The sequence below is a fragment of the Sarcophilus harrisii genome, chromosome 1 (assembly GCF_902635505.1).
Source record: "Sarcophilus harrisii chromosome 1, mSarHar1.11, whole genome shotgun sequence".
NCBI classification, from domain to species: Eukaryota; Metazoa; Chordata; class Mammalia; order Dasyuromorphia; family Dasyuridae; genus Sarcophilus; species Sarcophilus harrisii.
Window position 1 is genome coordinate 592782818 of NC_045426.1, and position 13023 is coordinate 592795840.

Here is a 13023-nt window from a genome sequence, read left to right on the forward strand (position 1 = left end):
AGGCTCTTTCTCAAATTCGCTAAAAGACATGACGACCCTTGCTATTTCAGCAGTATAGAAGATTGTAACCTCCCACTCTGAGGCTACTGATTGCCAGGGCCATACATACATAACATTGAGACCCATGTTAAGGTGTCAAAAAAATCTTTCTTTATTGGTAATCTCAGCAGGGGTGAGCAGGAAGCAAGAGCAAGTGTATTTATGTTTCTGTGTCTCTCTCTCTGCTTCTCTGAATCCCTTTACATCTCTGCCTCTCTCTACTTCTCTCTGTATCCTTCTTCTCTGCCTATGGCAAAGCCGGCCACTTATATTTACTTTCCTCTGGGATTCCCCATACCTAGCCCACTCAGCACTGGGTAGGTGGATCCACAGAAGGAAGACACCTGGAGTTAGTACTGCATCCTAAGAAAAGATCTACCAAGAGGACACACCCCTCACTTTCTCAAGGAAATACCTGTAAGACATAACCTCCTATCTCAGAGACCAAGCCCCCTTCTACCTCCTGGTATACATGGCAATTCTCAAAAGGAAAGTCTCCAATAGAAGGTCAGGGGCAAGATAAAGGAACTGCTTTTTAATTTTAGCTTTCTCCTCTGCCCATTACATATATATATATATATATATATATATATATATATATATATGCTAGTACACACATCCACATATATGTATCCTACCCATTCTACATGTGTCTATATATACTATATACATATATGTGCATAATTATTCACAAATACTACATAGATATATTAGAATACATGACATTGCATTATAGACTGGTTTTATTTTATTCTATACAGGTGGCAGAGGCCTAAAACTTGAAGTATGGAATAATAGCAGACCTACTCATCTTGAAGAAATACTAGAGTACAATGAAAGCACACAAGGATATATGGGAGACACTTGGGTAGATACAGCTTCATATGTTTGGCCTATGGAACAAGATATGTTTGTTGCCCGATTCAGCGGATTTCTTGTAGCTCCGAATTCTGATAGCTACAGATTCTACATTAAAGGTGATGACCGTTATGCTGTTTATTTCAGCCCGACTGGAAATCCAGAAGAAAAGGTAGGAAAGCTATAACATGTGTCCTGCATTTACCATGCTAGAGGCAACATGTTAGCCTTCTTTTCTTGCTATGGAGATGATCATGAGTTCTCAAAGGCTATTCAAGGAGAGTTCAAGCTCTGGAAAGTCCTCCCAGCCTGGAGAGGCTTCTATAATGAGTCTAGATTACATCTGTCATGAGAGACCCAGAATGGGGGTGGTCATGAAATGATGGAATTTTAGACCACATCAACCCATGAAACTGGTGCAGAGGACATAAAGCGAGAACTGAGGTCAAGAAGGCCTGAGTTTAAATTCTATCTAGAGTCCATGTGACCTTAGACAGGTCACTTCATCTCTGTAAAACTGGGATTGTAGACTTCCCAAGGTTATTGTGAGGATAGAATGACATATTTGTTTTGTGTTTTTTAAAGAACTTTGCAAATCTCAAAGTGCTATAAGTTAATTATCATTATAATTATTATACATAGGAAAGATACATCCATATGAATGAAATCAGAAATTCTTCAAATGATGAGTAACTCAAATTCATATCCCTTCCTGCTTCATGGGTAATCACATAAGCAGGCAAGCCTTGCCTCCTCACATATGATAATCAATTCTTGTCTTTCTTCAAGACTCAATCCCAATATTCCTTCAGTTCTTAATATTCAATATTTATTTGATTTCTCTTACCTCAGGTATTACTCTTTTCTCTCTTACCTTCTATGTTTTCCCCCTTTGACGTACATACTATGTCCTCTCAGTGGAATGTAAGTTTCATGAGGGCAGGTGCTCTCTTTTGGGTTTTTGTATTTTCAGCATCCTGCATAGTGCCTTTAACATAAGAGACATGTCTGGATTGCATTTTTGATATTTCTTTATAGCATGGAATTGATCATGCAATCTGTTGGACTATAACAAGCTTAAAGTGAATCCTGACAGGCTATACTATGTTAGAAATAATAAGTTCTATATTAATCATTCAAAGACAACACTACATAGTTTTAAAAGGATCATAACCAAAAAGTAAATCCAGTAAGATTTATATATATAAGGGTAGCTGTGAGGAACAAATATAATCATAACCTTGTCATAGTGCCTGGCACATAATAAGCACTATATAAATATTAGCTATTAATACAGTCATGATAATAGCTCTGAAGTTGATTTGAAGATGCTATTACCTCAGAACTAAAGGATCATTCCTGAATTTCTTGATCTCTGAGAAATCTGTTCTACAAATATAGATCCATAAATATAATACTTTTAAATTTTTTAAAAATATATATATCTAATCTATTGTAATTGTAAAAGCTTTATGAGTAATTTTAGCCAAGTAACTATTTTTATCCCTACCTGGATCAAAGATATATGACATAAAATGAAAAAATTTTAATCTAAGGAACATCAACATTGCTATTTTTACTGAAATTCTCATGGATTTCAAATATTGTCTTTTCTACAGCTAAAAGTTTTGGTATTTAATTTTAATCATAGTCACTGATGCCTAAATATTCTTTCTATGTGAACAGTTTTTCATACAATCTCAGTAAATCAAATCTGAAACAATATCATATTAGCTGGTGGATATTGTGGGAAGGAAGCAGAAGCTCAAAAATGTCTGTAAAATTAAATTTTAATTATGGAGGAAAGGCTCCAGAAGCAAGAAATGTGTTTGTTTCTAATATATCCTTTTTTCAGTAAGCTATCTAGAAGTTAGAAAGTAGAAATTGTTATTCTTGGTTTTAAATGCTTATGCTAAAAATGTGCATCTATAAATTTCTTCTTTGTGGGCTTAGGTGAAGATTGCATATCATTCTTCATATGCCAATAGTTATTTTTCCAGTCCAACACAAAGATCAGATGTTTTTCAGCTTCAAAAAGGAAAAGAGTAAGTTTTTTCCCTTATTAAATTGCTTTAATATTTTTTAAAAATGCAAATGTATAGCAATTATTTTTGATATTTTGCATTCCAAAACTATGTAGAACTAAAATACTGATGTACTAAAACTGAGTATATATAAGTGAAATATTTGTGAGTTTTTATCTCAAGGAACTGTCAGAAATGGTAGATTTGGAATCTCATATTTGATTCAGAGACATGTAATAAAATTTATTTATCAGAGAATCAATAGCATTCAGTTAACTAAGCAACTAATTTATAGTTGGCAGCTTTGAATTCTAAACTTTTCCTGGGGAATTGTGAAAGGAGGTTGGGAAGTTGACTTGCCCTATTCTTTACATCAGTGATTCTCAAAATTTTTGACTTCAGTACCATTTTAAACTCTTAAAAATTATTGTGATTCCTAAAAAGAGCTTGTGTTTATGTAAATTATAACTTTTGATGTTTACTGCTTTATAAATTAAAGCATCTTTATATTATCATGAAAATAGTCTTCTTGGACTCTGTTGAAGGATCTCAGGGACCACAGGCATTTGAGGAACTCTTGTTTTAGATCCTCATATTTTTGATTATAGATGAGAACATTCATTAACACTAATAATACAAATGAATTGGCATTATCCTAATCACTATCACCCTCAACATCATAATAATTGCAAAATACTTGAAACATTTGGGATTATTTCCTATTCTAATCATATATTTTAAACACATCTTAATTGTATAGTACTGTTTTTAAAAACTGTATGTTTTCTGACATGTAGTAAATTTATACATTATCCTATAATGATGTGGTCTTAAAAACAAGATGGGATGTTAACCAATAGTATGATCATTTGTGGTATTGATTTTAGAAACTGTACCTGATTTATTTTGATGTCAACAAAACTTTGTAACTTATTTTAACAGATTAACATTTTAAAATGAAAGTAGAATAGTGAAAGGTGCCACTTACAGACAGACTACAGACAGAATTTTACTTACTTAATGTTGATCTTTCACTAGAACAGATGTATATTTCTTTTGACTTCTAATTATTCATTTTTTAGATATTACATTGAAATATTACTGCAGGAATATAGACAAAGTGCATTTGTTGATGTTGGATTGTACCAACATAGAAATTTCTATACTGAACAACAAACAAGTGATTCTGTAAATGAAGAACAAGTCATTCAAGCCCAGTCTGTAATTGTGCCAGAAGTACAGGTTTGCTATTTTTAGAGGTAAAATTGAAAGTAGGTTTCTATCTCTATATTTTCTACTACATAAGAAGCTACTTCTGAGAAAAGTGACAGTATAGAATTATAGAAATGTATTTTAGAAACACACACTCTAAGCTGTGATTCTGTCCAAGTCACTTAATATTTCAAAGTTTTAAGTAACTCTCTATGACTACAAGTTACAGAAGAAGACCCAAACTATCCTAGTGCCTAAAGGTTTAAAATCAATCAATTTATCTATCTATCTATCTACACACATACATATCTTTATATTATATACATATATATATATAAATTTATGCATACAAATTCATAATTTACTTATAAGTACCTTGAAGTTAAGAATCAATAATTTGAAAGGAAAAATGTACAAGTTTTTAAAATTTAAATGGTATTTTACTATTTACAGTAAAGTAGAATATAGAACTGTACACCTCATTTTTTATATTATTAGAAGTGGACTTGTTTATATTTAAGTTTTTTTTTTAAACAATAGGTCATAACTTTGGAAAACTGGAAAACAACTAACCCAAAAAATGAAATTCAGAAGATCACAGTATCCAGTCCATGTATGAAATATAATGCATGTTCATTTTACCAATATAGCTTAATCTACAACAAGGAAAAAACAGGTGAAGTATTTTAACTAAAATATATATATTTGGAATCATGTATGAATGTTTGAAAGAAAAATTAATTAAAGCATATGACCAAGACAATACAATGTCTGAGGATGTACTAATAAACAAAGTAGTAAAAGTGAAGCTAAGAATATCATGACTTTCAGAAGGCTTAGGAAATAATTTAAATTATGTCACATAGATAACCATTTCATCAAAGCTATCTATTTTCAGGTTAGCATTACTGTCTGCACATATACTTATGTATATATGTATATGTAAATACTTATACATTATATGTTTATAAGTATATATAAACATATATTTGGTTAGAAAGAAGAAATTTCCTATATAAACTTCAGGGCTATCAATAGGTCACCCAGATCCCATGATGGAGATTGCAGATGCTTCCCAGGGTCCCAGCTTGAACTGATGCCTGGCTAAGGTCTCAATTTTCCTGCCAGTGATGCCTTCCCCCTTGCCCCTCTTATCTGATATTAAATCCTCATTCTCATCTCTGTCAAAAGGAATGCAGAATCTCATCTTTACTTTTATTTGTAAACTCATTCCCCCTTTTCCAAAGATAGTGGGATACATATATAGAAGACATAGGCCAATACAGGGTAAGAATTTCTGGACTTTATCATTAACCCTGAAATTGCACTCTTAGGACTTCTGTTCTTTTCCATAAATCCTGCAGCTGAACTTTACTCCAAAAGTTCTTGAGCTTCTTGTTGGACTATCTTCTATTTATTTTTGTATCCATAGTATTTATCACAGTGTTTGGTTCATTGCAAAAGATTAATAAATGGTTTTTCATAATTTATTCATTAATAGATCTGTAAAATAGATCTGTAATTTCATTGGTATGAATACTTGTTTCACTGATACAAATCAAAACCCTTCTATAATTTAAACTTTAGTAGTGTTCAAGAGTTTCTGTTGTGGCTCTCTTTGTGATAAGTCTCTAAATTTAATAAGACTGGATCTCAGGCCTATTACCAGGACCATTATAAAAGCTTTTTTGTTTTGGTAAAACGTATCAGAGCATCCTGTTGGCATAGTCTTCAAAAAGCCAGGATTATAATTATGCCATGATGATACATCATAGAAGGATATTCAAGGATGATTGGATGTTCTGTTCTGATTTGGTTCTTAAATTTGTTATTGGAAAATATAGCTAATAAATTTATAGAAATATTTAGAGACAGAAAATAAATATCATCTCTGCATTTATAGATCTTTCATATTAAAATGTAAATGCCTTAAGTGGTTTATTTAATTAAATTTATTTAATCAATAAATATTGCTTGGGTTCCTATTATATGCTTAGAACTAAGTTAGCTACTATGAATATTGAAAAGCAGTAAATAACTCAATAACTTAGTCTTTAATACATCTAAAAAGATAAATTGCTTCAGGGAAGAATTCTGATGGACAAGAACCACTAAAAAAACTGGAAAGTAATTGGGAGAAAATTGGAGTTACTACATTAAATAGCCTAACTTGTTAATAATGGGTGTACGACTTGAAAATATGGTATCAATTAGAGTTGCCCCAAAATGGAATAGAGTGTTTCAAGTGATAGCAGGCTTCTCCTTTACCTTCAAAAAAAAGGTTAGACAACCATTTGTTTTTAGTGAAGATTCTTTTCATAAATAGCTTATTCTAGATGGCTTCTGAGGTCACTCCAAACACCCTGACTCTGTGAAAAACTTTTACACTAACAAAATCAATGCAGTGGGTATAAGAAAAAAGAGTATTGAATAATGAAAAATCTTTACATCATCTATTTCTGATAAATGTCTGAAATCCATAACATATTGGGAACTAACATAAATATATAAGATCAAGAGACATTCACCAATAAATAAGTATTCAAAGAACAAATAATTTTCAAATGAAGAAGCAATGATATGAAAGAGTGTAACAGTTATTAATAAAATAATTTAATCTATTCTGAGTTTTTAACATACTCAACAAGTCGGCAAAGATCACAAAAGTTGGAAGTAATGTTAGAGGGGTTTTGCTTTAAAAATTGTGGTTAAAATTTCCAAGGCCTTTGATTGAGAGATCCCATTGTTAGATATATTTTTCAAGGAAGTCAAAGAAAGAAACATCTAATATACATCAAAAAATAATAAGAAAAGGAAAACAGTAGTCTCTCCCAAGGTTATAAATACATCACAAAGCATTCTTTATATTAATAAAAAATAGAAAATAGCAAATACGCATCAATATATTTGCAATGAATAAATGTTAAATGAAAATAAGTAAATATTAATATAATGGAGATATTTTGACTTTAAATCATTTTGAGAACCATAGCAAGACATTTGTAAGGTGATAAAAACAGAACCAGTAAAATGATATAAACAAAAAACGAATGAATGAAAAACATTTATTGTTTGCTGTTTTGGGAGTACTATGTTAAGCATTGGGAGCACATATATAAAAGTGACAGTTCTTACATAATACACAAGGAATTTAAGTTCTAATGGAGGAGATGACTCATATATGGAAGTAATAGCCATATAAGGACATTTTGTTCAAGAAAGTCACAAAGACAATGAGGAGAACAAAGAGGCAGTCTATTGACATGTCTTTTCTGGAAATAGCAATGGCAGTTATGATCCAATTATAATTTTCAGAGGTAAAGAAAGGTATGTATGTGAGGGGGAAGGTGGTAGGAGTAAGTATGGGAATAGGGGAGAGAATGATTTTTATCAGGACAGAAAAAAACAGAGTGAAGATGAGGATGCTTGGTCCCAGGCAGTGCAGTTGAGTAGTTTAATTTGTCTGGACCATAGTTTTTAATAGTCTTAATTGGAAGATGAAGCAGCAACAATGAGAACCAGAAGGAAAATGTCTAGTATAAAGATAAGGGCACATGTTCTCAGGGACGTCTTTAACTCATATTAACTACTACAGTATAACTGGAAAAGAACCATAAAAGAAAACATCAATTATGATCACTGTTTGATCTCAAAAAATAGATGGAATAAGTCACTTCTTACCTTTGTTTGCAAGGGAACTATAGGTCTGAAATATTGCATACTCTGCTGATATGTTCATTTTGTTTTGTTGAATTATATTTTTTCCTCATTTTATTTTTTTATCCTTTTTTAAGATATGCCCTTATCTAGGTAGGAGAGGGAAGAAGGATAAACTTAGAAATGAAGATGATAAAAAAATTAGCAAAGCATAAGTTAGGAAAAAGAAAACAGTAGGCTTCATAAGGCTTTTAACAATTTCATTAAAGAGACCAAAACAACATTCACAAAACAATTACAGACCATACTTTTGAGGAGATGATAAATTGTATGATAGAGACTACTTATATTTGAAGACAGATAAAGATCTGAGAGCTACAATAGTTGAGGAATATTCAACTTAAATACTCTTTTATACCTCTTTCTCTAGGTTTACTACCTGCTGATGCTTCAGATACTGCAATGGAATTAGCTTTAAATGATCTGTTGTCTATACAGCCTGATGTAGTTCATGTGGTAAGAACAGAAGGCAACCAAAGTTATGTTTATACTGTAACCTTTAAATCAGCCAGAGGTGAGTATGGAGACTATTTTGGCCCTCTTCTAAGTTCTTGTTATAAAGTTCTGAATTTATATAATCTTTAGGCCTGCTAAAAGCTATAGAAATGTGGAATAAAATAATCCGATCCATAACCTGATAGGAAAAAAATTCTTTTCACATTTTCAAGGACATCTATAAATCATCAATCATTTCATTTTTTTCTGTAAGCAATTTGTATTTTAATGATTTTCAAGAAATTCATAACCCAACCTAAACCAATAAGAATTAGAATTCCAAAAGTGTGTAACATAGTATGGAATTCTAACTTGTAGGCTAGTGATAATCTGACTTAGCCAACTAATATGGATGACCAGTTTGTGAACTATTTGTTGGTGTTTTTTTAAAATAATGTTATTTAATATTGTTAAATTTTGTTATTTGTTTAATCATCCTGTTGAGACCTAGAAGCAAAAAAATCCTAACTGATCTCTTCATGTTTTACATTCTTTGCATTATATTTTTATTAAAATATAATTCTAATGATTTTCTTTTGTTGTATCTCAGAATAATGTTCAATAGCAAAAACAAATCCTTGCATTTACACAGTGCTTTGAAGTCTACAATATATTTTTTCTTATCCTTTTGGGTGTTATGATTTATCATGTATCTTCCAATATATAAAACAATTCTTTTAAGAATTCTGCATTTTCTTCAGGTGATTTTGATCTGATCACTTATGAGGTACTTGAAGGAAGTAACATCACAGTGGAGATTGCTGAACAAACCAAAGGAATACCCAGTTTGGATACTTTCACATTGACTTGGGATGGCATTTCTTCCAAACCTCTCACCCCTTGGTCATCAGAAAATGAGGTTTGTTGTAGAAATTTGAGATGTAAAATATTGTTAGTTGTGTCAGTAGAAACTGACCATGACCTGTAATTTGCTACTTTAATTATCTTAGGATCATGGAAATCATAGTTTTTACTGATCATTAAAGATCATCCTGTTCAAGTCCCTCATTTTGCAAATGAAAAAATGGAAGATCAGAGAATTGAAGAACTTCTGTTCTTGAACTGCTCTTTGGTACACAAAATTGTTCCTTATTCATAATTTATTTCGACATCATTCTGATTAATTTTCATCTTAAGTTTATTTAATAGAAAACTTTTTTAGTTTTAATTTAAATTGCTGAAAATATTTTAAAATCCTATTTGTAAGTCAATTATCAATACTATGAAATACATTTTATCATTTGAGTCAGCGTCAAGGGGGTTTTCTACCCAATCAAACACATTTAACCCACAACATAACCAGGTTAAAAGGGCCATTAAAAAGACCTAAGGGAAAGACAACAGAGACAATTGAGAAGAAAGATGAGGCCTCTTTGAGCTAGTTACTCATAACTTAAAGAAATTCATACTTTCAACATTCCTGAGTCAGAAATTTCCTATATATGAGTGGAATTTAAAAATGTTTGATTATTTTGATTATAATATTTTAGTTATACATAACTTATTGTTTTATAGTATTATCTATATAAATATAAAGTGTGTCAGAGATTTTTTGAATGCACAGTGACTTCTTGCAATATCCTGGAAGTTATTTTTAATAAATCCTGGCTTTAAGTTTATTGTGTTCTCTATTTCTCCTAAAAAGTGATTGCTGATTATTTTCTCACATTCATTTGAGGGATTTTGTTGGGTTTAGACTGATGAGACTTTAGTTCCATGAATTTAGTTTCAGAATGTTTATGCCTTTTCTCAAAGAGAAAGCATGAATCAAACACTTTGATTTCTACAGTGATACCTGTTTTAAATAAATTGAATAATCAGTTTGACTAGAGAATCATATATGGCAGTTTAATTTTCTGGTTAACTAAAGATAACTGCTTTTTATGACTATGATGAAAACACAAACACATCAAAAAATATTATTTGGCTGTGATCTCTAGAAAACTCCCACGAGGGAGATGTTTCCCAGGAATGTTCCAGTTAGCCTTTTTCTGAAGTATTTTCAGTAAAATAATTTTGTGGGTTTTTTTTTCAGTTGACAATTAGGAAAAAGTCAGTATTTACCTAATAATTGCATTTACAACCAACCCTAATCTGCTTTTTTTCCCTTTTTGGCATATTCTGAAACTAATTTAGGTTCAAGCAGCAATAGAAGAAATGGTTAGTGCCAAATGTCCAAAAGAAATTTCCCACCTTAAGGAAGGTTTTGCTGTGAAATACTTCAAAGATTATGAAACTGACTTCAGCATGGTAGGAAATTCTTTATGAATTCTGAGACAAACAAATTACATAGAATTCATATGTGGAATTTGATGATTTGTTAGTAGTTTATTTTATTTTCATTTCTTTGTATTTGTCTTAGCAATCATTTCTGGGCTGAGAAAAATTTTGCTTTGCAAATTCAAAATTCTTGGATTCATTCCAATGTACTTTGGCCTTGGAATTCATTACATGTGATAGAACTGTTATAAATTATTGGCCAACAGGAAACCATTTAGATGGACAAAGTGTTCACAATACTTTTCAACAGGAAATTGTTTGATCTCTTCATAAGCTTCCAAAGATCCATTTTTTTTAATGTTATAATGTTCTTTTTATACCTGAGGTAAGCCTGAAAGTAATAATCCCCATTTTTATAAATAGAGAGAGGATAAAAAGACCAATGTGCAATCGTAATAATATAAAGTAAATATTGTAACCCTACTTTTAAATTTTGTAACCCCATTGTAACACACCTATTTTATTTTTATATTTAATCTATTACTGAAAAACTCAGACCTCAGGTTATTGCTATCTATTCCAGGTTTTGAATTGCCACCACTCCTCCACCAAGTTTGTCAGTCTCTGAAGCAGATCCCTAACAAGAAGAAAACTACAGAAATTTCTTTATAATCAACATAGTTATAAATATTGAAGAGAATTAAGACAGTAGTTAATCTAACTTTTTCATTTTATAAATCAGGAAATTGAGGCCCAGGAAGCTGTGATGTGTCTAGGATCATAAAGTGATAGCAAGCTTCAAGACAGAATGTAAATGAAAGCTCTCTGAGTCAGTCCTCTTCCTAATTTGCTAAAACTTTTGATACTCTTCATGATAGCACACAAAATTCTTAGTTATTTAAAAATTTATTATGAAGTACTACAAGGTAATATAGTTTTAGGATGTGAATTGTCTGCAGTTATTAATTATAATTTAATTCTGCTTCTTCATGATCTATTGACTTAATAGCTCATGATTAGGTAATACTTTTTAAAGTTTACAAAACACTTTACATGCATTTTGTCATTTGAATTTTTCAGCATCTCTGTGAAGTTGGTGCTGTCATTATACCAACTTTCCAAAAGAGAAAACGGAAATTAGCTGGCCCAGGGTTACATAGCACTTATCTGTTAGAGGCAAGATTAAAATTTTGTCTTTCGCATCCCAGTTTTCCTCTAATTCTACCCTTTGGAGCCAAACAGAATAAATTCGTTTCTTTACCCTTATAAGAGCTATACAAATACTTGAGGATAACAAGCATGAGCTCCTTAAATCTCTTCCTCTTCCTACTGAACAGCCTTAGTTCCTTTAACCAATCTTCAATTATTATAACCTCAGGGCACTACTTGATTCTGACTGTTCTCTTTTGAATACTTTCTAACTTAATAATGTCCATACTAAAATGTGGCAGCCAGAAATGAAAATAATATTTTTGAAATGGCCTGTTCAAGACAAATTGCAGTAGAGTTATCAATTCCCATCTTCCAAACGTTCTACTTTTTTTAATGTTGCAAAGATTGGAATTTTTGTTGTTGTTAAGTAATTTCAGTTGTGACTGACTTTTAGTGAACCACATTTGGGCTTTTCTTGGCAAAGATAATGGAGTGGTTTGCCAAGTCCTGCTCCAGCTCATTTTACAGATAAGAAAAGAATAAAGGTTAAGTAATTTGCCCAGGGTCTTCCTGATTCCAGACTTGGTGTATCACCTAGCATTAGCTGGCTTGGCTTCCATTTCACACTGTGTCATATTGTCTTTGCACTTTACTAAAATCTTAGATCGTAGTGTCATAGCTTTAGTGCTAGAAGAGACTTCAGAGATTATTGAGTTCAACTCCTTCATTTTACATAGAAAAAAGAGAAGGGCAAAAGAGATTAAATTATTTTCTCAAGATCATAGAGCTTCTAAAAAAGCAGAGGTAGGATTTGAATACATTCCTTATAATTCCAAATACAACATTCCCTCTAGTGTTCCATGAGATCTTTCCCATATGAACCACTGCCTAGATTTTTATAAATTTATGAAGTTGATTTAAAAAACCCCCACAGTTATAAGGCTTTACCTCTATTAAATTTTATCTTTTTTTAGATTTAGCTTACTCTAGCCTATTAAGAATTTTTTGATTCCTGTCATACAGTGTATTTCCCCTTCATTCCTAGATTTAAGCCATCTGAAAATCTGTCAGAAAATCTATGCCCTCTGTACCTTCATCCACATTATTAATATAAATTCCAAATAATATAAGTCCAAGGACATGCCATTTGAGACTTCTTCCCAAGTTGAGAGATAATCATTATCAACCATTGCTTTCCAAAACAAAACAAAAGTTTTGAAAGTGTACCCCACATATATTCTTTTATAAAAATATCTGTACTCAGGAGAGAAGAGTGAAATGTTTAAAAGGAAGCTTTTCAGTGTCT

At 31.4% G+C, this 13023-nt stretch overlaps 1 protein-coding gene across 3 annotated transcripts in view; it reads left to right on the top strand.

Annotated features, from left to right (window-relative positions):
* Positions 1–13023, top strand: part of PKHD1L1 (PKHD1 like 1) — a 159377-nt gene that overhangs the window by 32453 nt on the left and 113901 nt on the right. For all 3 annotated transcript variants that reach the window (XM_023496455.2, XM_031947124.1, XM_031947125.1), the window contains exons 13-19: positions 801–1069; positions 2851–2942; positions 4004–4163; positions 4674–4809; positions 8221–8364; positions 9047–9204; positions 10482–10595. In XM_023496455.2, the coding sequence (XP_023352223.2) occupies positions 801–1069; positions 2851–2942; positions 4004–4163; positions 4674–4809; positions 8221–8364; positions 9047–9204; positions 10482–10595 (1073 nt within the window). The remainder of the gene's footprint in view (positions 1–800; positions 1070–2850; positions 2943–4003; positions 4164–4673; positions 4810–8220; positions 8365–9046; positions 9205–10481; positions 10596–13023) is intronic.